Below are 26,765 nucleotides of genomic sequence, written 5' to 3'. Positions count from 1 at the left end.
AAACCTGGGAAGTCTACTGGGAGTTTTGAAAACACCCATTTGCTAGAGGGTATTGGCCCCATCTGCCTGCTTTCCTAAGTAACAAAGGGTCCACATATGCAAAGCTGTTTTTGGTAGGATTGCTAGAGAGTCATTCCAGGCTGCCTTTCAGCTTCTTACTAAAATATGCTGTCTCCTCTTTCCTATCACAACCAAACTCATGCTGTGCTAACTGCAAACCTGGCTGAAGCCATTTCTTCCTTAAGAAAAAGTAGGATTTTACTTGCAAGCAAGTACATCCAAAGGAAGGAAGTTACAAGGAAGGTTATCAAAATAAAGGAGGAACTCATGATTTTAGCTGATAATGCAGTGTCTCAGTTCAGTTGATGTCTATGGATTCCCCTTTTTGTCTGTTTCCCGCTGAGCAGTCATTCCACTAACTCATCTCAGTTGAAGATATGGTGATGTTGTCTGCTTTCCTCACACAGGTTTTTGTGAACTTTGCTAAACAGCAGCTGGAGGATGAGGAAATTCCTTTGCATCCGCGTGCAGCTGGAGCCAGCCGAGAAGCCAGGGTGTCCCCAGCTCTGCATCAGCAGGCCGTTGCATAGACTGCTCCTGCAGCCTCCAGGCTGTGTGTGTGCACAGTGCAAGCATGTGCCATACCAGAGCAGAGCAAGGGTAAAACAAAGGTTTGCACACTCAGTATCACACTGATTTTTTTGCACCTTTCTGAGCACTTTGATCTCAACAACAGCCCTAGCAACAGCCAACTTCTATTGCTCTACCAGTAACACTATGTGCTGAGAATGTCAAAGGAAAGGCAGGTCCTCCTTGCTATAGAATAAAATCTTCCTCTAACATAAAGTCCATTGTAAGATACAAGAAGAGAAGTCTCATTCCTCCTTCTTGACATATAAATAACATCAAAGACGGATTCTCTAGATGGTACTTTCAGGCTGGCAGGTTTTTTCTTCTTTAACCCTTATGTCAACTGTTGTGAGTCAGCAGACAGACCCCAAGGCTGAGAGCATTGCCCAGCTTAGAAGCAGATTCATGCTGTGCTGAGTGCACGGGACTATCAAGGTCAGAACAGTGCTGCCTGATGGGGCTAGTCCTGGGAGATTGCTTCACTGTCTCACCAGGCTGCCAGTGAAAACAGACGGTTGTCTCAGCAATAATGAAAAGAATTAATTCAGAGCTCAGACCCAGACAAGAAACTTGCTTTAAAAAAAAAATTAATTAAAATGATCTCATACTCATCTTCAAGTTGCCTCAAAGAGAGGCCAAATGTCAAAATGGAGATTAAAAAGAAAGAGAGTATGTCCAAATCTGCCAAAAGTTTTGTTTTCTTGCAGAGACATGGAAAGGTCTTTGTTACTAAACAGGACCAATGTTTTCTTCTCTCCTGGGACTGGACATTAGGTGGGTGTAAAGTGTGAATAGGGTACGTGCTTTCTACCTCCTCAGAAGGAAAATTTCAACCTGCTTGTACTCCACACTGCAGCCAGTGGGAAATCATTTGACATTTAGCCCCTTTTTCTGGTTCACAGTTTAACTAGATACTGAAAACAAATTCATGATGATGTATTTCTTCAGTTATTTATCAGATCTACTATATTCTAAGAAATCTTCTCTAAGATATGTTACACAGAATTAAAATCTGGGTCATGTATTTTTGCTTTCAAAGATATTTTTCTTCAATTGATGTAGATTTTTTTTTTATAAGGACACTCTTGCTTTTTACTGTACAAAATATTATGAAACTTCAGCAACCAGCTGTAGCCTTCTCTTTTTGCCATAATTATTTCAACTGGTTTAAAAATAGATTTTATTGCATATTTCACCCTTACAAATAGTTGCAAAAATCTTTCTATACATCTATTATAGATAAATAAATTAATTATGAAACAAAACAGTATCTATGCATTCTCTTCATATTCTAAAATAGCTTCCTTAAAATGTCATTCAGATACATTTCAATAGCCTTTTTTAACTAGATTTACACAAAACCCAGCTAAGTCCCACAGAACATCCTGTGACAAAGGAAACACAGGAAGTCCAAAAGGAAGCTGATTTTTCTCCTTGGCTCTGAAAATAGGAAGAGCGTTCCAAGGACTAGCAGTCACTTCACGTATTTACAGTGTATTAAAAACTACTGAGAGAAACCTGGTGTAAAGAGCTGGGTAAAAGGTCGATTAGTATCATAAGAAGATGTTATATCAAAACCGGCCAGATATCAAAGATATGGCATAGGTTAGATTGCTTCTGAATCTTATTTACTAGTATGCAACTGCTAATGAAGACCAAAAACAAACAAAAAACTCCAGCACAGGATATGACATTCACAAATACTACAAATATTTCTTACTTAAGATTCTTTTGGCAAAGTAGGGGTTAGACCCAAATCAGGTTTTCAAGATATGACCTATTTCTTTATTCCAGGAACCATTCATATTCTTTGGTAATGTTATCTGTTACAAAGCACCTGCCTCCAGGCAGCACACACTCTTCAAGTCAAAGAAGGCAAATCATGCAACTGTCCTGAGGCCAGCTGGCCGTGCTGGCTGAACTGAGCTCTGGTAGTTAGCTGGTGTGTCCTCATTCCAGTGTACTTCTGTCTTGCAGAATGCCACTGCTAAATTTGGAGCTGCTTTTCAGCACAGACTTCTCAGCATCTCTGATCCGTCAATCTAGACAGACTAGTACAGAAAAATCTAAGTCAGGTTACAGTGAACTGCAAGGACTTTTTTTTGCAGCTGTGGAACAAAGCCTTATCTTTTAAGGTGCTTCTGAGTTGAGAATTCTTCAATGTAAGGAAGTATAGCTTTCAAGTGCATACAATTTCCCTTAGCAGTGGAGATTCAACATGCACCAAAATCCTTTTAATTAACTCAATTATTTGGCAGGACATTTATGAGGTTTTTCTTCTTGAAGTTCTGTGCAATATTCAAATTGAGCCTTCTTTTCTTACAACAAAAAGGGAATAATTGGCATTCTATGACTCGGATAATCCTTGAATTCTCGTAAGTAGGTGCAGTGTTTATCCTTTGCCCAGACTGTCATCTGAATGAAGCAAAGCAAGGTGAACAGTCCCACTGGAAGGAAGGAAAAAAAGGATACATTTCATTATCAGATTAAAAACATGCTCTTGCTGGTGACATCACTTCAGGTTGAAGTAGCAAAACATTACTCACCTGGAACACACTGAGTCATGATAGTGAAACTGATCCAGGTCCCCACCTGTTTTGGCCAAGGAAATTTAAAATATTTCTGGTGACAGCATTTGCATTTATCTCTCTATTGATCAAAATAACCTTGTCCTAGTATAGGTAAATAAAAAAATCAAGGTCAGCCAAATCAATTTCTACCGTTAATGACCTTTAGTCAAAAAGGTGAACAGTGCCTTATTATGACAAACAAAACCTTCATATTTGTTTCCACAGCTATTACAATGACAAACTTTTAAGCATTCAAACAGCGTCCTTCCTGTTTCTCTGCCTCATTTGTATTCACCAGACCTCCATCACTGTTAGCAATGGTAACTTTCTATAGTCCAAGGCCCAATGCTGTTCTCATTAACATCTGTTGATCTCCACTGAATTTCAAACCTGACACTGTCCTTCTGTGCAAGAATGAATGTTCCACTGAGTTGCACTGACTTTATCTGCTTTTGAATTCAGTCAGGAGTTTAGCTCCTGATTAAGGAATATGAAATGATAAACTGATGAAAGTTTCTAAAGCAGTCACCACCTACACAAGTGACTGCGTAACTTAAAATGGGGAAGAAGACTTTGGCTCATTTTCTATCTTACAGTATCTTTTATTTGTCTGACCACTATTTTCCTGCTTGCAGTGATATTTCTAGGCTCTTACATTATAAATCCACCAGACACCTCCATCCCTTCATTGCAACACATGTTCAGTGACAATCTCCCTGTTCCTGGCTTTAGAATTTGCCCTGCTTTACTGTATATGTCTTGTCTAGCAGCCACACAGAAGCACTGGCCCAGGGACAGGGCTTGTCTGTGTAAGTTAGTCACATCACTACTGACCCAAGGGAGGGGAGGAAGAGCAGACAAATTCTTGTCCACAGCCTGATTTCATGGGGTTTAGGGAAGGAGGGGAAATGTACTGAACTGAACGGTTTCAGGGGTTTTTTCCATGTAAAACATTCTAAAAGAAACAAAAATACATTCAGCAAAACTAAAATCTGAACATCTTGTTTGAAAATACATACCTCATATGTATAGTTAGGGCAAGATACAAAGAAAAACAGCCATGTGAAAGGATTCTTTGTTGGATATGGGATCTTACAGGTTTTGGATCCTACAGATTAGAAAACAAATCACAAAATATTCACACTCCTGAATATATTGTTTCCTGTAAAGACAACCCAGCTCCATCTACTTCTGTCTTTTATGACTGTCAGAGGGACAAAGTGGGAAGACAGGATGTTCTCTGGACTCACAAGAGGAATGGGATACCTGTGAGGGAACTTCCCCTTGCTCACCAGAACATAGCTTCTTTCCTTTTGCACTGGCAGTATAACCAATGTAACTGCTCCAAACACAACCCAGCCCAAAACAAAAAAGATTACAGTAAGATAAGAAGTGCTGTTCAACAGTGTCAGAGTCCTTGCACTGTCTGATTTCTCTTAGAATCCAATCTTTACAGTGCTGAGCAACCTGTGCTCCCACAGCAGTCAGCTGACAGTACCAACACCCCCCAGGATCAGGTCTTTCCTGAAGCAGAGTAACTGAAGGAAGTATACTGAATGGCTGTGCAAAAATGAAAAATGATGATGCAGTTTTTACCATTTCTCCAGAGGTCACTGAGTGCAACATGAATGGAAAAATTTCCAGCTTCACACAGCTGCAAGAAAAATTATGACAGAGTTAAAAATGTTCTTCTCTTCTATTTGTTTTTCTTCCTTTTGTTATTTCCTGAGGTTCTTTAAAATATTTAAGAAAAGGAGAATAATGCATTATAGACATAATAAATATCCTTAACTAAGACTGCTGACAGAAGGATGAAATATATCCATTCAATTATGAGTCCATATTATATTCTTTTATATATTTATTATATTTTTCAGAAACTGGACTCCATGTCCAAAATATCAAATTTATTACTTACATAATCCCCTTGAAATCTAAATAAACCACAGGGGATAGAAGTGAACTCGGGGGATAGTTGCTTTATCTTTTGATCATTCTTACGCCTTTAAAAACATCCCAAAAATTATTTGCATAGTCTTGGTTTCTCAGAAGTTATTAAAACCCCAAGGAAGATACAGTTTGATGTCCAAGTAAGTTTTCTTCTCTAGAGTATAATTGATATGAATCATGAAATATAATTGACCCAGCTTCCTTCACTGGATTTAAAGAATGCTTCCCCAATCAATTATGAAGAGAGTGTATTGAAATGACCCATTTATATGATTATGGACAGTCTCCAGGGTCTGCAATGCATAACTATTAGCAAATGACTAGTGGTCAGAGCCTCTGAGTTTTATTCCCAGCTCTGTGCTTTCAGTTATGGAGTTTCTCGATAAAATATGAATAGATTATGACCTCAAAGAATTTTCATCCTGGGAAGCTGCTTTGGGATCCTGCAGTCACTGATGATTAATTTGTCAAAGCAAGTGAGCAGCTGATGTTCTAAACAAGTTACACATACATAGGAAAGTCTTTTTATGGAGGTAATCTTTATTGGCTACACTGACTTTGCTTCTGCATGAAATGATCCTAGGAATTGTGAGAATGAGAAGTGACTGAAGCATTTTGAATCATAAAGAAAGATGTAAACAGATTTTTGAAGCTCAGCAAAATGAAACTTTATCACTGGAAATTATCAGCAACATACTCTCTTAGTTGGCCACTTCTCTGAGATTTATGATCCATTGTGATTCTTAACACTCAATACACAGTTCACAAAACAAATTCACTGGCTTTTAAACACAGGGTCACAAACTTTTAAAGATTATGAGAAATCATCTCAGCAGATAAATATCCTAGTTTTGGAATGGACACTGAATCAAAATATTCCTTTGTGTACAAAATCACATTAAAAACTGATGGATTTATCTGTTTTGCATGCAAGTGATTGGCTTTAGTAGTAGACATCCCAAATGTCCTAGTCCTAAGTATCTGTTTATCCTACTCCCTCCTCCACTTATATGACAAAAGAAACAAGGCAAGATATTTTAGCATTTTATAGAAAAAGCAAGAAACCTACCAGAAACATGATCACAGCAAAATTTATCTGTTTTTTCCCATAAGCTATTAAAAAAAGAGTTTGCATGTCATTAATACTAGTACACAAAGTACATACATAAATACTTAAATCATTGAGGGTTGTTTTGCTACTTACAAGGAGGAGTGTAAAGAGGATGATTGATGTAATATGCAAGCCAAGCTGCAAATCCCCAGTAATATAAGCAGTTCTGAAAAATAAGCAATTTTTCTTTGTTTTAGTACAGTCTTTTAGGCCAATATTCACTGCAAGGACTGTTGATAACAATGGATTGGGACAATCCTTCAACTTCTGATAATACAAGAAATGGCAATACTAAGTGTGGTAGATGGGAGCAGGTAACAGGAAATAAGAAAGGAAATAGTACTAATAGAGTTAAGATTTCCTCTAAAATATCTCAGACCTTTTAGAAAGTATGATCATATGACTGAAAACAAAATTATTTTGTCTGGCAAACCATTGGGCAAAGTTGAAGAACATACAGACTGTATGTTAAAGAGAAACTTGTTTTGCTTACCCCTGAGACTGTAAGACCAGATTTAAGCACTGTCCTCTCTTCTCTGTTTATTATTTTGCACTGCCCAATCTCCTGTCCACTTCTTCACCCCATCAGTTTCTTTCTTTCCCATGCTTTAACTTTTCCTATCTGATGCTTTCCTCTACACTTTCACTGTGATTTCCCATTTGCTGCTGTCACTGTGCTTCTGCGATGCAGCTTCTCCTCTCTAAACTCTGATAACACAGCTGTCATTAATGGCTGTACTGACACGTTCCTGAGCAATCTCAGTGCTTGTTCATAGGCTTCATCCATGAGAAAACTACTTACAATGACAATCTTTACCTCTTGTTTGGCCTCCTTGGCCCTGCCTCCTGGGGGGTGGGATTTTTTTTTTGACAGTCATTGCTGCTCTGGTGTCTTGGTGACATTTTATACTCCCTCCTTATATAAATGTAGGTGGAAAAGAGGCCCTTTCTTGGGCCCTTCCCTTGCTCTGTGCTCTAACCTCTAGGTGCCATTCTCTTGCAGACAGACATTAACCCTCAACAATTCATACATTTGCCTCTCATCAGTTTAGTCTTCTTTTACCCAAGCTAGTAGCTCAGTTTTTGATGTATTAGGGTATGTTTATTTATCACCTGGATTTCAGCAAGACCACAACTGAGCTCTTTATCTTTCTTTCACCACTTCTTCTGTTCTTTTCTTTGCCTTATCTTTCTTTGCATCCTATTTTCAATTTTGAGCAAAATTATGATCCTCTTACTCTTTCTCGTAAAGGTCCTCTACTCTTTCTGGTCATTTCTTTTTCTTGGCCTTCCAAATAGGTTCCTATACCTTAGACATTCCTAGATGTTTCTGCTTTCTCATTCACCACTTCCTTCCCTGCTCTCACAGGCAAAAATCTGATCCAAGGCTGTCCTGCCTGATTTAACTTTTTTTTTTTTTTTTTTTTTTTTTTTTTTCTTTGAATTTTGCAGTCTTTTCCCCCTGTATGTACCAGAACTGCATTTCTAGCAATACTACACTGGAAAAGTGATTACCTCAGCGTGTCCAATCTGCACTAGCTGACTGCAGTGTCTGATGGTGCATTTTTCTGAAAATGCTGGTGCCCCCTCATCTGCTGCAAACAGCTGTATCAAACATTCAGTTGCATTTCCATTTTCTTCTCAGGGTTAATTGAACCACTGCAGTGCCCAGAGACCTCAGACAAAATGGACACCCTTCTGGGTATGCTGTAGTACAAGCACTTAATATGTCCTTGCTCTGAGATTGTGTAAGAGGTAACTGATGAGAAAAAGCAAATTGTTAACCAGTAATTACAAATCAAGTGGCATGAATAAGCAGAAAAAATAAATAACTTCCCTGTGATGACTTCATTTTCCCCCAGGAAATGCAGCAGAACCAGTGAGGGGCAGTATAAGTAGTGTCCTATCCATAAACTACTGCTTCCTCCCTAAAACTAGCTTCTTCAACCGGCACTTAAAATTTACTGATCACTATACAAACTTAGATGGAAACAATTTCTTGTAATCTTGGAATGGCATCTTCAGAAAAACCTTCTCCTAGCTGCAAGGCTTGGCACAGGATGGAACATATGGCAATGGATTTCAGTGAAGTAAAATTAAATAAATAAATTATCATGGCTCAGTCCCCAGTAATACATGTTATAATTGAACTGAACAAGTGCTATGCAGCCAAAGAACATGATTTACTGCAAGAGTATTCCTCAGTTATAACAAAAGAAACTTCAAAATGAGTGGGGTCTACCACTGCTAAGGACCTTTACAGTAATACTTGTAAATGTCCAGCTGCCACTCGAATCCTTATTCCTCATACAAACACCTTCAGTGAGGTTCAAATAGGAACATAAAGACTTCATAAACTCACTTGGAAAAAAGAAAGAGTTTCTGTGAATCCTGAATAATAAAGCTTTACAACAGTCTCTTATAATGCTGTGGGTCAAGTTCATATATTGCAGGGATCCCATAAGTAAATTATTCCTAAGTTTCCAAACTTACAGTTAGGACTTTTGTCTTCTCTATTGCAATTGAGAATCCATAGTTCTTGATATCCTGCCAATGTTTATTCATGACCAGCATGTACCCTTCTCTTTGTCTTCTTGTCTTCTGGTTTAAATAGTATTTATTTAGATCTAATGTTCTCTTTCCTCCAGATGTTTTTCTACAAAGTGATGATATCCCTTTTTTTTACTTACAAAAATATTCATGAGTAAAGAAAGACCATATGAGACCAATCACGAGACTAATCTTTGAGGAATTCTTCTGGTAATTCCCTATTATTAAAGGTCGGACTGATCCTTTTTTGGCACAACCATAATTATCTTTCTTTCACTTAGTTCCTTTATCACCACACAATTTTTGTATCAATCCCTATTTTATTCACTCTAAGGAGTTGTTTACTGGGTCCAGATAAATCAGGTATTCTACCTTTCAAATGCCTAGAAAAATTATGTCTTAGAAAAAAATATACTATGTTAGATGCTCTGCTTTTGGTAAAGCTGATGCATTGTAGGGCATAATTTATTCCTAGTTCCATTTTGGAAAAAGGGATGAAAATCACATCTCTCATCAATTCTTATCTCAGATTTCTGCTTACTGGACTTAAGTATCTCCTGTACCCACAGCATTCCACTGCACTTAGGAAACAAGCCATCTATATCTGCTTGTGTATGTGATCAAACCCTGAAAGTAAGAAGCTTTGTCTACTGCTTTTATGTGATTGAAAAATGGAAAAAGACATGTGATGTTTTTCATACTGGCAGAATTTTGGAGTAACACTGCCAAGGCAAATGAAATTATAAAAGCAAATCAAACCTAAGCATTGCTAAACACGTAGAATAAGAACTGAGAGCAACTTTACTGATGAAAGCAAGGGCCTTCAATCTGAGAAGATGGAAAAGAGGAAGAGATCAGAATGACTGGTACAAATGTCAATTTTAGCAACAACCATTTGTATGGTCTGAAACGAACAAGTAATTGTCAGAGATGACAGTGAGAAAAATAATTATCACACTGATTGTTTTTTTGAGGTAAAGTTGCTAATTTATCTGCTGTTTAGCATGCGTTATCGACTGTTGTGTCAAGAACAAAAGATCTACAAGATCTGTTGTGTCAAGAATGAGATCTGCAAACCTTTTAACAATTCTTGCTGCAGGAAATACAATTAATTTCTAGGGAGGATTTTTTTGGAGGGCCACTGCTCCACTACAGACCCTCCTTTCCTGAAAGCTACCACCTGAAGGACCAGAGCCACTGGCCAGCTGTAAGGAGGTAGCCACAAGGTAGAGCTTCAGCTGCTACAAGTCTCACTGCCATAGTGCAAATTACAAGGAACTGCCTAAATCCCAAATGTTAAAATTCCCAAATGCTTTTCCAGGTGATAATCTCTTGTCTTCCTTAGAATATGTTGTACTTTTGATTACTAGTGTATTCTCTGTTGCAAACATTTGTAAAATAATTACAGTTTATGCATAACCATGCAGTCACTGCACTACTTCTCAGACACCCAGGGAACAGAGTCTGCACCCCAAGAGCTGCCCTGTGCCACAGCAGTACTGGTGACATCAGGGATTGCTCCTGTGGAGAAGAAAATGCTTAACAACTGAGCTGCTTTGCACTGGATCAAAGGTAAATTAACAGTTCCCTAACAGCAAAGAGAATTTTTGGGGCAAAGCAGATATAAAATGACTGCTACAAAGATTTTTTTTTCTAAAAAAGCAGCTCTCCCACCATTGTGCCTGGCTGTACTACCTTTAAAGTTAACTTGGTCCTAAAACATTCACACCTAAAGATCTAGCTGAGTGAAAAGGAAGGGTAAGCTGAAGGTTTAAAATTCTAAAAAGTAATGAGACTTCTATATTATTAGTAACAGTTTGACAGCATGTGGGTTATACAATAATGACATTAAGAAATCTTCTGAAAGAACTTTGGGCAGCTTTATGGGTGAGATTTGCTGTGCATTGCTACAAAAGCCACACAAAAATGTTTGTGGTGCAGAGGCAGAGCATAGGCTGGCTAGGCTGGATTTGTAAGGGCAGCTGTGGATAGATTCTGGCACAATTTACCTTCACAATATTCCTCAGTGGCATAGTCCCACGGGAGAATCGATGAACAAATACTGTTTCAATCAACCTTTTGATGTAGTGGAAAGAATGGCAGATACATGCCAAGCTAGAAACAACAAGACAAAAGCATTTAAGAGTGCTTAAAAAAACCACACGTGGCAAGACATTTGGAATAAGACTACAAGAAATACTGCTCAAGCCTGCAAACAGACTTACTTAACTACTGGGTGCGGACTTGATGTAAACCTCTCATCCAGTCCATAGACAAAAGTCATGCGGAAATAAAACACAAAATAGATGAACAATGGACCTGTATATTCGATCAAAAATACCTGCGAAAAGAGAGAAAATAATTAGACAGCTGAATTAGATGATGGTTTTGCTTTGGTCTCTTCGTGGTAACCAATGCAGTGGGATAAACACCTCCACGCATCCAGGATGGCATTAAGAGAGGCAGGAAGGGAGTAGAAGGTTTGGGCTTGGGCTGTGAAACTGGTAGCCATGCACATAAATATTTTGCAATGATTTGTCTCAGTTGCATTCAAACAGCCATTGCCAGTGCAGCAGACACAGTATGGGTATGAAAAGATAATAATGGCAGCCCAGAGATCATGACAAATATGCATGCATGTTACATTTATGCAGCTCTCACCCTTCTCTTGCACTCAAAAGCTGTTGCTTTATTTTGGTTTAAAATGAAATTTGGTGAAGAATTTGTCTTGAGAAATAGGAGTTCTGCTTCTACTGAATGAATTTTGTTTAAACTGGAAACACACCCATCTGTGTGAACAGTTAGCACAGCAGTTGTCCTGGGAAACAACAATTTCATTCTATGTTCAAACAAGCTTTAATTGGAATACTAGAAGGAAAATAAAAAGAAAGAAAAAAAAAAAAAAGAGAGGAAACCAGAGAAGCTATCATCTAATTTATTTCATTTCAGATAAGTGTGTATTTCTTAGGAATATCACTTTAAATTGAAGTTAACTTTGGACCAAATATTAACAGCTGAATTTTCCACCCATGTATAAGCGTGGAAGGTAGGCCCATACCTCACTCACAGAGAAAGAAAGGAAACTGATTGTACTGCTGTCATAAACAAACAAACAAAACCCCAACAACTAAAGAAAGCAAACAAAAAAGAAACCCAAACAATTCCAGTTCTTTAATGTGTTTAGAGTTGTTTTGATACTCAAAAAAGTTGGGTTATTGACTTCTGTTACAATCAGCATTTTCTCTGGTAGAGATCAGGTTTGCTTAGAGATGAGAAGCTCATCTTTTTGATTTGATAATACTAAAGTATTTGTTTGTTTATATTTGAATGAAGTATCTTGAAGGGCAGAGAGAGTAAAAGACTATGAAATAGTAGAAGCCTGGTGTCACTCTGCCCAGTGATATTTTGGTGGATATTAATGCACATGTGTCTTGAAGTTTACACTGCCATTAGAAGTTTTTGTCCGTCTTCCTGGTTTTTTGGATTGAGTAATAGCTGCTTGATTTATCAGCATTGCATCCAAAGTAAAGATGTGAAGACTCAGTCTTGCAAAACATATTTGACTTTTCTTATTTTGCCTCCTATTAACATTGTCTTTGCTATTTGTAATCAACACAAAGGTTTATTAATGTCTCATAGCTAATAAATGGTAAATATGCCTTTAAATTACAAGGTACTTTTCCCTTGACATCGTGCTGTTTATTGGAACTAGTGTAATATTGTGCAGCAAGGACCTTCTAGAGAGCTGGAAGGGTCATTGGTCACCTCACTGCATAAACAGCAGTGCTGTGTTGCCTCCCAGGTGAGTTGTGATATAATTTGCATTTGAGCTAAGACAGTAAATATGCAAGGTCTTTGTGGATAGCTGCTAATATTGCAGAAATGATTAGCTGTCATTAGCCTGTTGCTGGCATCCTGGGACACAGTCACATGCAGACGGCAAGTAATCATAATTTTATGCATTTTCTTGCTGAAGTCACTTCAAGTATTGACATGTGAAGTTGCTCCCATGCCTCTTAGCAAGACAAACTCATTGGAGTATAATCCTAATTTTGTCAAGAGTTACACAGGTCCTGTGGAGCCAAAAGAATTTACATACCTAGTTCCTAATGATTTTGCAGTAGACATCCATTTGACAACCATCATTTTAGTTCTGTAGAGCCAACCTACCCTGAAGCAGGTTTTCCACTGCTGCTCTCCCAGGGAACTAAATAGGCATTCAATCTGTTACTGCTTTCCCTGATTAAATGAACTGAAGCAATGAGGATTCATTGCCTGCATCCACTATCAGAGCAGACATCATGCAGAAATATTGGAGAGAAGCAAAAAGTGATGTAAGGATTAACTGTGGAAAACTAGCCATTAAAATGGCTCAGACTTGAAGCAGAGCTCACCGTAGTCCATCTTATCTGTGGCCCTAAATCTTTAAAGTATAAGGTAGCTGTTGTGCCAACAGGGAGGTGCTGCAGGATTTCTTCATCCCTCAGGGACTTCCCTTCTGAGAAGGAAAGAAGTAATTACATCTTAGTGACATTCAAGTCCACTTTGGAAGCATACTAGCTTTATATGGTGCTTTATCTATGAGACTCCTTGATGTGATGTGGGTTTATTGGAATCGCATTAAAAAGACCAAGAATATTTACACTTATTTTTTATTTATCCCTGTAATCACATATAAGCCTGGATCCTCTGTTCACACCAAAACAGTTAAAAGAATTCTCAGTCCTATGTGCCTGCCTAGTCTAGTAGACCTTCTTCATCGCTGCCAACAGCAGAATCTGTTGATGGGGCAATGCCCTTTATCACAGTTCACTGACCTCCTAGTCAGCTGCACCTCTCTCTACTGCTCTTCTCATTGCTCATCATCAGACAAACAGAAGATGGGATAAGCTGTGTTTGGAAAACTCTCCTATAGAAATTTTCATTGCCTTCTTTTCCCAAACAACCAGCTAGGAGGTGATTCCACTGTACTTGAGCTTTTAATGCCTAGATTTAGAGCAATCTCCAGAAGGCCAGCATTTTCTCATGGCAAGTCTCACTACATAAATTATTAGAGGAATCTGACAAGGGAGACCTTCAGAGAAGGAAACAAATAATCATACATCTATTTTCCATGGACAGATTTTACACAATGAGCAAATCTTCACCAGCATACTTTTAAGGGATTGTTTAAATAAACTTACCCTTAATGAAAGCAAAGGAAGAAAGTGTTACATTTTAGCTAAGATGAATTAACACAGTTTGACAATTAGACTTCCTTTTGTGGACTCAGGCCACTTAAGAGGCTTCTAGTAGCAATACCTACAAGTGTATTAATGAAGACAGACAGCTGTCATCAGCTTTGTCAGCAATTGCTACATCCACAGCAATGTGTTCTGCATTAGCTTCCATCAAAAGCCCTGTAATTCCTGCCTGAGAACAGGATTATGTGAATTGATAGCTCAAACTCGCAGCCCTTTTTGGTACTCCCAGCTGAGCAGCATCATGGATATCATTTGACTGCAGCTAAGGGCAGTGAGTATCTAGATCCTATGCAGCCTCTCTGAAAAGCAACAGTGCTCAGTAGTTAAGAAAGTGCATTGGAACAAGGTGCAAAGTCCTGATTAATTACCAGGCACCAGGGTGTAACTGTGTTTCCTTCCAAAGCATTGTATTTGTTCTGGATTCTCTTCAGCCTTCACAGTGCTAATTAACACAGCTAGAAACAGATTCTCAAGTGCCAATACCCTTAAGTACACCTTTCATGCCAGGGCCCTGCTCAGTTTAGTTACTCCAGACCTCACAAGTACTTACTTGGATCAAGTTTTATTGACTGCCTTGCTGGGTACCACCGAGGATCTGTAAGGCCATACAGAGTTGTGTGATATACAACGTTCAGTTTACATCACCCACTACTATAATGAACCCAATACAACGACAAAAAACCTTTGTTCAAAGGTTTTTATAAATATTTATTCAACACTAATATAGGTGATAATTATGCAGCAGAAAAAATACAAAGCTGTATCAGGATAGGATAAAATAATTTTACTGAAATCTCACTGTGATCACATTCATGTGCAGGTTATCAGCATTATGTGTGAGCATATTAAGTTTCAAATTATGTAGTTTTTTCCTATTTATGTACTGGATATTCTGATAGGATGTGAGCTGCTGCAGAAGTTATACTCACATAATTTATGGAACATCAATCTGATCTCTCTAATTGTAGCATTTGGTTCCACCTAGGCAACAAAAATATTGTAAATATAAGATGCATGTTTTGAAAGACAACTACTAGGTGTAAGACTATTAAGCCAAATAGAAATGTGATTTAGACAATGTAACTATTTCTTACAGATGTCTAGCCTTGGCATAAAGGATTGAAAGAACTGACAGGAAAAAGGCAGGACAATTTTTGACACCTGTTTCAGAGGCAGCTTCTCTAGCAGTGATTAGGAGTTACTACTACAGTAGAGACAATTTGATGGCTTCTGAGTACCACACAACTTGCACCCTCTTAGTAAAGCAACTGAAGTTGTCTTTTTTGCCCAAAAGCTCCTTCTGGAAAAGGGCTGAAATACAATGTAGTCAGTATGAAGTTTGCATAATCATTGCAAGTGGCCAAGGAATGGCTACCAGGAGATGAACTACCCTTCATAAACACCAAATTTTACTTAAGAAAAGTTAGTAATTTCTAAAAAAGTCACCTAGTCTTTTAAGCAGATTTTTGTTTTACCTTATCTAGGAAGCATAGCTGTTTCTTTGTCTCCCAATCAAGGATTTCCACCTGAGAGGACACAAAATGATAATAAATCATTATTGGCTAAATAATATCTAAATAATATGTAAACTCTTAGCTGACTCCCACATTCATAATTAATGTGACTCTCAGAGTGGGACACGGTTTTTCTCTGATCTGTGAATTGAGTTAAAAACCTTCTTAATGTTCTCAAGAGACAGCTTCAATCACCAGTTTCCAAAAACACTCAACTTGGAAAAAAAAAAAAAAAAGCCAAATGAATTGCTTTCTTGGATATATTCAGTAGCAGAAGTAGCTAAGTTTTTGATCAAAAAAGTGATTTGGGCTATTTTCTTATGCTAGAGCAAGTGGAACAAGTAAGGGGTAGAAAGGTTTCACAGGAATCACTAAGGAAGAGTACTTTTATGATTCATAACATTATAAAGAGTTTAAGAAAAAATTTAAATGTATATATATCTATGCATATAAGCAAATATTCTCAGTACATATAGCTTGAAGATTATTGTGCATTGTTACCAGAATATTTTAATTGCAAGGAGAGTGGAAAATATTGGTGGATATAATGAACAAATGCAGTTAAATATCTGGGCTTCACAAACACTTAAACATTTGTGGTAGGAATAGTTAGTGTTACTCCTGCCTCTTCAATCACTTGTTAAATTAACTACATATTAGCATTTTATATTCCAAGCAGAGGTTTAGCTACAGCTGTGAAAAGGAAAGAGCAGTTTATTTCTACAATCAAATGACAGTTTGGCAAAATATTATGATTTTGATCAACAGCCAAGAGAAAAGACCCCAGACATTTCAAAGCCCAGTTGCAGCAGCTCCCTAAACCTCATTGCAGTTGTTGGGGTTTTTATATAAACATCTAGCATTAATTATGTTTGGTATTAACTGGCCAAGAGAATAGATTAACATTAGGCTTTAAATATGATTCCTCACTAAAAATAGGAGTCACAGTCCAGTATCTTTCTCAGAGAGTTGCTTTGAAGAGCTCATTTGGTTGGAGTATCTTATTTCCTTGTTTCACTTGTCCCAAAGGGTTCTTCTTCTTTTGGCACAGCAATGGAGCACTTCAGCTCCAGTCACACCTCTCAAATCTGATCTCCACAAGGAACACTAATGCCGTGGTATTTTCTGCCTGTGCATTGTAAGCTCTAACTGGGACATTGAGGGAGAGAAGTGCTGTTCCTCCTTTGTGATATGTAACAAGTGTGTCATGGATTGTTAGGATTTGTTTTCCCTTGGTTTTTTATATTTAAAATAATACACTTTTCCAGTTTTAATGTCTGTTTGTGTGAAATCTCCATGGGAAAGAAAATGAAGTGGATTCCTTTCCCAGAAGACTATTCTTGAAATACATCATTCTGACACTTGCAGTCCACAGAACAAGTACAGGGCAGAGAGGGGGCTGTACACCACTTTTTGTCCCTTCTGATACCAAGTTACTACAAGGACCATTGAAACTTTGGGTGTATCTCAAAGCTCTTTTGTCAACAAATACCATTGGGCTGCCTTGCAGACTGCAGCAGTGCCTACACTTTTAGTAGCGTCCTTCGCATCCCATACCCAACCCAAGTATATATATTTTTTATCAGAATCCCCCAGGGGCAGTTTTAATTTATGGCCTCCAGCGGTTGTATTAGAGAGATATTCTCCAGGTCAATTACAGTGGTTTAAATATCTTTCTGCCACCTAAGGTATTTTAGTTGGGTTATTCTTGCTATGCACAAGACCAGACTGAAAATTACAGAGTTTTTCTTTTGCTCTGTGGTTTTCATGTGAGTGGCTGTAGAGAAATCTCTGTGAACCTTTAGAATCAGTGTGGAAAACAAACAAATAAAGCTTGATTTCACTGTTATTTGTTTCTGTTCCAGCACAATGCTTCCAAATGCCAAACTGTCGTACTTGCCTATACTGGTCCATGCAAATACCTAAAGGAAGCTTATAGAGATGATGGATCCAGACTCTTCTTGGAGGTGCACAGAGATAATGGTGACAGGGAATGTATCTGGATGCAATAGGAGAAAATCCAGACACAAGGAATTTTTTTCACCACAAGATAGGCCAAATATTAGAAGTTGCTTAGAGAGGATGTGGAATCTCCATTCTTGGAGACATTCAAAGCTAGACTGGACAGGACCCAATGCCATTTAATCTGCATATATCTGCTTTGAGCAAGAGTTTGACTTCATGATTTCCACAAGGCTCCTGCAACCTAAATTGCTCAATGATTCCTTTTTTTTTTTTTTTTTTTTTTTTCTCTTCAAACATTTAATTTACTTTCAAGATCTAAGGAAATATCAAACGTTCTTTCCCTTTTCAGAAAGATGGATGCCGGAACAGTTTTCAGTTCCACTCCAGTCCACAGCAACTTGTGCAGCAATAGAGTGAAAGCAAGGTGACTGTTTCCTCTATCACGCCTCTTAGATTTATCAGAACATCCCCCAGTGTAGGTGTTCCCTGCACAAGGAACAGAAAAGCCTGATCCAAAGCAAGAAATGGTAGTTCCTGAACATCCTGGCCAATCCCATGAAGCAGCCTAGCACTGAACACAGTGTTTCCTGAGGCACAGCACCAAGGCAGTTAATGCATTGGTTGGCAACAGTTTTTAGACACCCGGCAATCTGTTCTTGGAACACTTACTGATGGGTATCATCTCTTTTAAACATAAATTCTTTGGCTCAGAGAACTTTAATTTCATTGTGTTTTCAAAGCATTTAGCACAATAGGACACCAACTGTTGGCCTGCATTTGTGCAGTAAGACTTACAGTCCATTTATTTGGTGAATTTTTAAAGACATTTTAAACTACAGCTTCTCTGATGCTACTTAGAGTAGAACTTAATCAATAGGCAGATTTGTAGAAGACATTAAAAACTCTTTTATAAGTGACTACAAATCTTTGATGTTTAGAAGACATATTTCTTCAATTGCATATGGATTCAAGATTGATAGTGTAATTAGCAAAAGAAAAAATCTTGATTATTAATGTTTAGAACACAGACAAGTTGGGTGCAAGCAATGATCAATACACAATATAAGCAGAGAAAATTATATTCAGCTGTTAAATTTTTATCCGGAAAATGAAAAGTTAAAGTAAAAGTATTCATAAGGGGAAAGCAGCTGAGCAAAGTGTTTAAAAAGAGTTTTTAAGATGTAGTGTCTCTGTAATAGGATTACAAAAACATAGTCACTTGAATTCCTGCAGTTTAAAGCCATAGCTAAAGTGCTAAAGGATCAGCAGATCTTCAAAAATAATGTGATAACTATTATGGAAATACTGACACATTTATCATGTCTGTGCATCTTAGAAGTTTAATTTGAAACCATTTGTAATCAGTAAATTGAGTAAACTTGACTGAGACTTTATAAGCACTGACATAAGCATATATTGTATTGATTTCTTTTTAAATTACTCAGGTTTTTTTAAAAAAAGTTTATTTCACAGTATAGGAACCAATCAGTCTGAGAAAGAGCAATGCAGAATTAATTCTCCGTGAACTGTTAGAATGCTTACATAAATCAGTTTATTTGAATTTAAGTCTAAAAAATGAATCCAGTGGTTGCCACAGTCCAAACTGTGGCAAACTGAACCTTTCTAAGCATTTTTCCTATAGAATTATTCATTTTCTCTATCTCCTTTGACTTTTCTTTTGTTGTTTCTGAAGGGAGTAAGCATGCCTTAGTGTGATCTCATACTAGGGCATACCAAGAATAGTTTTTTCAAGTCAAGAGTTAAGCCAAAGGGAGATTGCTGTAAGTGTACTTAGACTGAAAATTCTGTTTGTACTACTGCTTTACAATTGACTCTCAGTCTGAAGCTTCTCTTGCACCGAAAGGTACAAACTGTTGTAGAGGATGGGTCTAAGGATCCATCTAGAACTAGTTTCTGAAACAGCCAGCAGCAGGTGATTTAGAAATAGTAATAAAACAGGGCAAGAATGTAGTGACTGAGGGAAAGGGAAGAGACAGATACAATGATTTTGATTCTTCTGCCCTAGAAGTGCTGCCTACGTATTTAATAATTTTTCATGGATTTCTTTCTTCAACGAGTATCCATTTGCCTCTTAAACCTGTGTAAACAGTCCTGAGGCAGGGAGTCTCACAGCTTAGCCACATGCTATGGGAGGAATTTCCAAACCAGAACCAAGGCAAATGTTCTGTGGGGTGCTGAACCTTATTCTCTAAGCAGTCCAGCTAAACAAATCCTTACCTCCAAAGCAATGGCTCATATTTCATGAGACTAGAATCTTATTGCATTCTTTTACTGTGTATAAAGAGATACAGTGATGCCTATACTCAAAGGGTTTTCTAAAATGAATTTTCACTTTTGTGGAATTTAGATTTACAGGTTCACAAGAGATACTCTAGGTATTTACCCCTCAGCTTCCTAAGTTCTGCTCTTCTGCAAGCCAGGGAGCACCAGTTTGACCTGTGCTGACATTCATACTGCATTTTTATTTCTTCCACCTGTTTCTGATTTGCTAGTTAGACATGCTCTCATCTAAATCCCCAAGGATATTGATCCAGTAAGCATCTTTATCCCAAGGTCAGCACAACGCACAGCATTTAGATTATTTTTGGATGAAACTAAACTGTCAGCAAAGGAGATGATCTAGTTCTTCATGCTTTACATGTAAAAGTTAGACACACTGCCAGGAAGTGGGAAAATTGCTTTGGAATGTCTTTTGCCATTCCCCATTTCTCCCACAGGCAGACCAAAAAGTACAGCCAGGAGAGGAAAACAGTGAAAAGGGCTGTCTCCTACCAAAGAGAAAGCCTGAATTTCTGTCTCTCTGGACTCCTTTTATCACTGCTCCCTTCCATTGTAATTCTGTTCAGTATTTCTCTATAGCAGATGCCTTTTGGGATACCACACAGTAAAGAGATAAGAGTTGAAGTAAACTTGGATATCCTGATCAAATTGTCCTATCTGACCTTGGAGCTGGGTGCCTAACCCAAACATATAGCAAAACCCAAGTTGCTTTGTAGACCTGGGCCTAAGGATGGTAACAGGTAGAGCTACAAATGCTTATCCTTCAGAAAAGCATGGATTCATTTATATAATTGACAGAGATAAAATGAGTCAGCATAAGAACAGTGAGGAAGGAAAAGGAAGGTCTATTCACTTGGGGTGGGAGGCTGATTTATTTTTCAATATATTAAAAGTTGTTAAGGCCTTCACAGCAAATTCTGGCTCTTAAAAATCTACAAAAACTTTTCAGCTTCTACTACTCTGAGATCTTTCAAAAGGAAACACAAGATGAAAAGGAACCTCCACCAGTTAATACTGACTCGGTGCATATTTACTTAGGCTGGCTAACACAGAGCTGCATGTTGCCAATTTCCCAGGCATACTGAAAAGTCACATCATTCACTGAGTATCACTGTCACTATGAAGCACATTGGAGTGCCTCCATCTGAGAACCTGAGCCAGCTTTGACTCAACACTAAGTAGACATCCAGGTTTTCCAACACCACTGCGTAGCCTTTTCCTTGTGCAAGAGAATATTCACTGCCTTGGGGCTTTAGTTTAAGGTTATTTTCTACAATGGCAATATTCAGGTAGAACAGTAATACAAATTCTTTGTGAAATCACAATCATATCTTTGTATCAGCACTGTGATTTGCATAATCAAACTTTGTATGCTTTTGACATGGAATTGAAGAGGTTTTATTTTTCTTTGTTTTTTACCTAGCAGCGTTAAGGATGGGTCTGCTCTCTTTTGATAGCCCAGGAAGACTGGAAACCCTGTGAATTTTAGAGAGCTTATACAGACAGGTGAACTTACAAAACTGGTAGGGTTTTTTAAAATATACTTCAAAGAACCCCATTTTTTTTCCTAATATAAGACTTTTAATTTCAAATTAAGCCTTCAAATTCTGAGTAGCTCTATGTACTTCCTGCCACTGAACATTTTACTATCATCTTCTCGTATACAAAATTAAGTTTCTCTCTCAAGCTTCACAGAGAAAAAAAAAACAAATTTACTTCTAAGTAAAGCAGTACAACTGAATGTTGAAGTGTTGGTAAGTGTGGGGAAAAGTGGTGAGAGAAGAGTAAGGGATGACGTTTGCTCTGTCATCTCATCTCATCTCTTTCTGTGATAATAATCTTTAGTGTTAGTTGTGAAAACAGGGCAGATGTCTTCAAACAGCAGGAAAATTTTCAGTTGTCCCTTTAAATGACTGTTCAAATATCTCATATGTGGCCTTGTCTTTCTGGCAGTTCTTGGAGGATACAGCATCTTGACACATTCTGCAGTCTTGCTTTTAGCACTTGCTCTCAGTGCTCTTACTTGAGGCTTTCGACAGCATAGTTCTGAGAGGGAGAAGCCTTTGTAACAGGAGCTGTGACATCTCAGCCATGCCAGCCAGACAGTACTCACCACCCCCTTACATTCAGAGGGTTTTCATCACAGACAGAAGAGGGAGGGAACTTTAAATGCCAACAAGGGGGGGCAGTACATTATTGCTTTTAGACTGTACTGCACATGTCAGTTCAATCTATCATCAGGGAGTGAAGATTCCAAAACATTTTTTGGTATCGCTACTCACAAAAGGCACTTACTACCCAAACTAATTAAGGAACCAAAAGTACAACTGTGGCTCTTGAGACACAAATTCTCTACAGTATGAATATATTTGTTCAAGGATCTTTCCTTTAGGAAGTCAGAATACCATACTATTTTCTTTATATGAAATGCTTTTGAAGACCTAAACCTGTCAAGTAAAAAGAAATGGTACAATTCATTAGTCTAACTTCAGAACTCTACTGGAGACATTTACATCTGAGCATGTCACATAGACATCCCTCGTATGGAAAGGAGGAAAAGAGGCACTGTTAGGATAAACGGTATCATAAGTTCTGAAACAGACTTCAAATAGGTCAGAAGAGTTGTTCTCTATGCAACTTAGAGAACTGAGCACTCCTAAAGAACATTACTCTAGATACAAGTCTCTGTCATACATCAATCTTTGGAGTTGAATCTCCTCAAATTATCAGGTGCAGTATTTTCAAGTATATGCATATTTATTTATAGTTGTCCTTGAAAAGCTTCTTCTAAACTATTAGTGATAAAAAATTAGGTGAAAGAAGAAATAAACCAACATCAGAAGTAAACATTACAGTTTGGTGATTGTGAAGTAATTTGTGATCCTTATCAGCAAGCACCACAGAAGAACAGTAAAGGGTAAATGGTTTATAAATGTGCAGGGGAAAGTACAAATTTATACAGCTCCTCAAAGAGGGAACGCTAAAGTTTGTAACAACAGTAGAAATTCTGCCTGCCCTCCTCAGGAACTACTGAGAGAAATGGTACACTCACCTTCTCTCTTTACATAGCTCAGCTTTGAATGTGTGGTAGGGAAATGCAATTCAGGATTCGAAGTCAATGAATTTGTAACAGAAAACAAATCAGGGAGAACAGTGCAGAAAGCAATAGGGAACTGCACTGCTAGTGCTACTTAGGCAGTCTTTGTCCACATCCTACCCCTGAGACAGCTCACACACTGGATGAGCTGGGTAACTCTGTTTCCACCCATTATATGCTATAAAAAGAAAAGGACTAAGACATACAAGTAAATTCATTAATCATGCTGAGTTTGCTTTAGTGTTGCTTAAACACAGGATATTGATTTAGGACTCAAAAGACCTGGATCTCCTGCTATTGTCCTCCCTAGCGAGACGGAGCAGGTCATTCAACTTTTGTGTGTTTCCTCATCTGCAAAATTAGGTAACAATAATGATGTCTGTGCTGTTGAGGTCTTCTAGTAACTAGTGCTCTTCAGGAGTTCAAATAAGTCTGAGGCAGAAGAGCAAAGCTGAAGTGACTAAAGGCAATCAGGAGGGTAGTACACATGTGCTTGCTCCTGCATTTGGATCTCACAACAGTTTGAGTTCTACCTCACTGGTAGGAATCCATGAGACAGTAAAAGCTTGGTTGTTTTTCCTAAAACAATCCTGGGAAGTTAACACTGCTGAGGAAAAAGCACAGTGCGGGTACCTACCTCACACCCAAAAGAGCTATAAGCATTTTATTTTGCTGACTTGTGATGTCTGGATCGTTTTTATATCTTTGAAAAGTAAAACCTGAACTTTTAGGTCATGCTGAGTTACTAAAGGAGTAGATGATTTTCAGATTACTTTGGATTCTATTTGTGTTATAACAACAACTGCTTTGTAATTTTCACGGGAGGAGGAACATTCCTCCTCCTGTGCATTTTTTTTTTTTTTTTTAGGTAAATTGAGATTGAGAAACCCAAGTATAAGCCTGTAGAAACACTTTCAGGATTGCTGTCATTTAGCTTGTACAGACCTGTTTTTGTAATACAAGCCACACTTTATATTTTTTGTATTAGCCAGCCTAACTAATTCTAGCAAAGAGTCTGTGGTGTGGCTGTTTATGTAAGTGATGTTACCCTTGAAGATCCCCAGATGCACGTTACTCTGCGCTTTCTGTAAGCACAAGGAGCTGATGTACTAAACTCCGCCCGGCTGTTTTTCATTCCCCACTCAAGATCGAGCTCTCCGTGCTAGCAGAGACCCCTCGCCCGTATCCGCCGGGCAGTGGGCGCCGCGCCGGGAGCCGTCCTCTCGGCCAGGGCACCAACTCCCCCGCCGGCTCCCAGCCGCCGAGCCCAGCCCGGCCGAGCCGGCCCAGGGCGCTGCCGCCCGCGGCCACGCCTGCACCGCGCCGGAGGCTCCTCGGGACGGCTGCCGGCGAGGTGCACAGCGCCCGGCGACGGGGTTTTCCGAGAAGTTGGGAACGGAAGGTGCCGAGAACATTCCTCGCTCTCTCCGTAGGGCTGGGACGCGCTGCCAGAGCCAGCGCAGGCTGCCCGCGGTGCTGCCCTAGGCAAGACCCGCGAGAAACCCAGAGCCATTGATCCGGCGCCTCCGCGGACCGCCGAGAGCGCGCCGGGAAGCCCGGGGATTCCCCCCGCCCCGCTCTCCGGGAACACGTCCGAGGGACACCGGGGAAACGGGGATGAGGAACGGCAAGGGGAACGTGCCCGGGGAAGGATAGGACGGGACGGGCGGCAGCCTCCTGTGCGCCCTCGCGCCCATGAAATCCCCGGGGAGCAGCGTGCTCCGCCGGGTCCCTCTGCTCGGCTCCAGCGGCGGTCACTTCCCTCGGCAGACTCGGGAGCGGATGGCTCCGGCTCCCCGGTGCTTCAATGCAGATGCAGGGGAAGAGAAAGGAGCCCCCCGGGATCCCGGGCAGACCCGTCCACCGGCGGCAGGATGCTGCGGGACCTGGCCCGGGCTCGGCTCGGCTCGGCCGCCCCCCGCCCCCGGCGCCGCCCGCACCCACCTCGAAGAAGCCGGCTCTGCCGCCCATTCTGCGGGCACCCGCCGCGCCGCCCCCGCCGCCGCCCGGGCACCTTCCCGGGGCCCCGCGCTGCGGCCAATCAGGCGGCGCCCGGACCCCCCGCCCCGCCGGGCCGGGGCCGCTGCCCGGCCGTGCCGGTGGGCGGCTGCTGGCAGCGCTGCCCGCCCAGCCGGCCGCGGGGCCCCGGGCAGCCGCAGCAGTGCGGGACCGCCGGCACCGCGCGCACGCCAAGTTCTGCAGCTCCCGGGCTTCAAAAACTGCGGGAGAAGAACGATATACAGCGGCCGCTGGGAGTGACATTTCATTCAGAAGGGTGATTTATTTTTCTTTGAGAATTACTGCAGGAAATAATTTTGCTTTTAAAGGGATGAAGTATCTTAATGAGATGCCTTGAAAAATGCAATTGATGATGAGGTAGAAAACATGCTCCTTTCTTTGTTTTGATAGTTTACCTGATGTTTCAGGGGTGATTGGACTGACAACAGAACTCTGCTGAGATCTCTTCTCCTCCCTTGATGTGTTCCTGCCACTGCTGGGGATTACATGCGTGGCATAAAGTAGTACAGAGCTAACCAATCTTCATTATGTGATATCTTTTCTTTAAGAGCAAAATCTACCAGGCTACAAAGGAACATCACTTTTTCACTGCCATAAATTTCCATTAGACAGAAAGATTTATGCTATATACTGTTCGAAATCATTCTGCTACCTCCACGTTTAGCCTTCTTGCACAGATCTATAACCATCAAAGCCACTGAAATATCAAATTATAAATTTCACCAAAAGAAAAGGCCTCTACTGGAAAGCCAGAAAGCTGATCAGAAAGCCCCAACAGGATGTTATTCATTATCAGTGTAAATATGGGCAAATATAGAAGCATACGCTGCTTCACAAGCTAACCCCAAGACTGGAGTATTAACATTTGAGCCAGGTTAGACATTCTGGATTTTTATGCTACAGAAAACAGAAATAAAATTATTGATTTTCCAAATAAGCTGGCATTTCTTTCAGTACATTTCATTTCCACGTGCTCTGTAACCATATAGAATCATGAAAGCATTTCCCAACATGAAAAATTAATCAGATCACAAATATAAAGAATATTTAAACTAACCTTCTGTACCAGAAAGTGATCAGGCAGTGCTTCAGACTGACAGAAGTTATGCAAATTGGTTCCCCCTATTAGCACAACATGCAGCTTGAGGAAAAAAAATCTTTTAGAAACACAATTCAAATTGCCAAGCTGACTGCAAAATTAGAATTTGTGGCTCACTGTTCCTTTTAACTGGAGTTACAGGAGAGAAAAGCCACCGTCCTCAACTCTCCAGGACAGAAGGGTTTTGGTTAGAGTGTGGTGTTCCAGAAGCCTCCTCATCTAAAGAAAGAAAATACCCCTAAACCACAATCCTTCAGGATTCACCCGGTGTGTCTTCACAGGAAGCAGCTGGTGTAAAACTGGAGTGCTGCCCTGACATAGTTCCACCCAAATGCAAACACAGCCAGAAGGGGTAAGCATTTGGATGCTTTTTCTGGGCCTTTTAGCTCGGTGTCTGTCAATGACCACCTGTTACTGGAACGCGCCATGAGCACAATTCAGAGGTTTCCTCTAATTTACTGAGCCTGCACAGCAGCCACCGCCTGGCGCGGCCGCGGCCCGGGGGCGTTACAGAACCGGGGCCGCTACTACCGGGCAGCGCCACGTGTGCTTTGGGCACTCCTTGGGCGCGACGCCGGCTCCAGGTCCCGCGGCCACTGCCCCCCGAGGCCGGAGCGGTCCCCGGGCCCCGGGCCGGCGCGCCCGAGCTCGGCGGCGCCCTCAGCCCGGCGGCGCCCTCAGCCCGGCCCCGCCCCTTCCCCGGAGGCCCCGCCCCG

The 26,765-nt window shown here is 40.0% G+C and overlaps 2 protein-coding genes across 4 annotated transcripts in view; one reads left to right on the top strand and one right to left on the bottom strand.

The window, feature by feature from the left end:
- The window catches only part of ABCA4 (ATP binding cassette subfamily A member 4), a 65,024-nt gene extending 63,129 nt beyond the window's left edge, over positions 1-1,895 (top strand). Inside the window, exon 49 of the mRNA XM_030279192.4 lies at positions 468-1,895. Within this exon, the coding sequence (XP_030135052.4) occupies positions 468-590 (123 nt within the window). The 3' untranslated portion in view covers positions 591-1,895. The remainder of the gene's footprint in view (positions 1-467) is intronic.
- Positions 1,896-2,387: 492 nt separating this feature from the next.
- On the bottom strand, positions 2,388-26,697 carry LOC100230168 (very-long-chain enoyl-CoA reductase). 3 transcript variants are annotated; one of them, XM_072932515.1, is made up of 13 exons: positions 24,876-26,697; positions 15,530-15,580; positions 14,984-15,035; positions 14,605-14,649; positions 13,206-13,306; positions 11,037-11,152; positions 10,821-10,926; positions 6,355-6,427; positions 6,220-6,263; positions 4,797-4,854; positions 4,220-4,308; positions 3,177-3,222; positions 2,388-3,077 (listed from the first exon to the last, which is right to left on the bottom strand). In XM_072932515.1, exons 1-13 carry the CDS (start codon positions 25,191-25,193, stop codon positions 2,950-2,952), a joined length of 1,227 nt encoding a protein of 408 aa, XP_072788616.1. In that variant the 5' UTR covers positions 25,194-26,697; the 3' UTR covers positions 2,388-2,949. The 3 variants fall into 3 exon arrangements, with proteins under 3 accessions (XP_072788616.1, XP_030135050.2, XP_041573738.2); XM_030279190.4 differs by having other exon boundaries at positions 13,206-13,309; positions 24,876-26,695; XM_041717804.2 differs by having other exon boundaries at positions 2,860-3,077; positions 3,177-3,302; positions 13,206-13,309; positions 24,876-26,695.
- Positions 26,698-26,765: the final 68 nt, after the last annotated feature.

This window comes from Taeniopygia guttata, chromosome 8, assembly GCF_048771995.1.
Source record: "Taeniopygia guttata chromosome 8, bTaeGut7.mat, whole genome shotgun sequence".
Taxonomy (NCBI): Eukaryota; Metazoa; Chordata; class Aves; order Passeriformes; family Estrildidae; genus Taeniopygia; species Taeniopygia guttata.
Note: the sequence above shows the minus strand (reverse complement) of the source record. Positions and strands in the feature narration are given on the sequence as shown.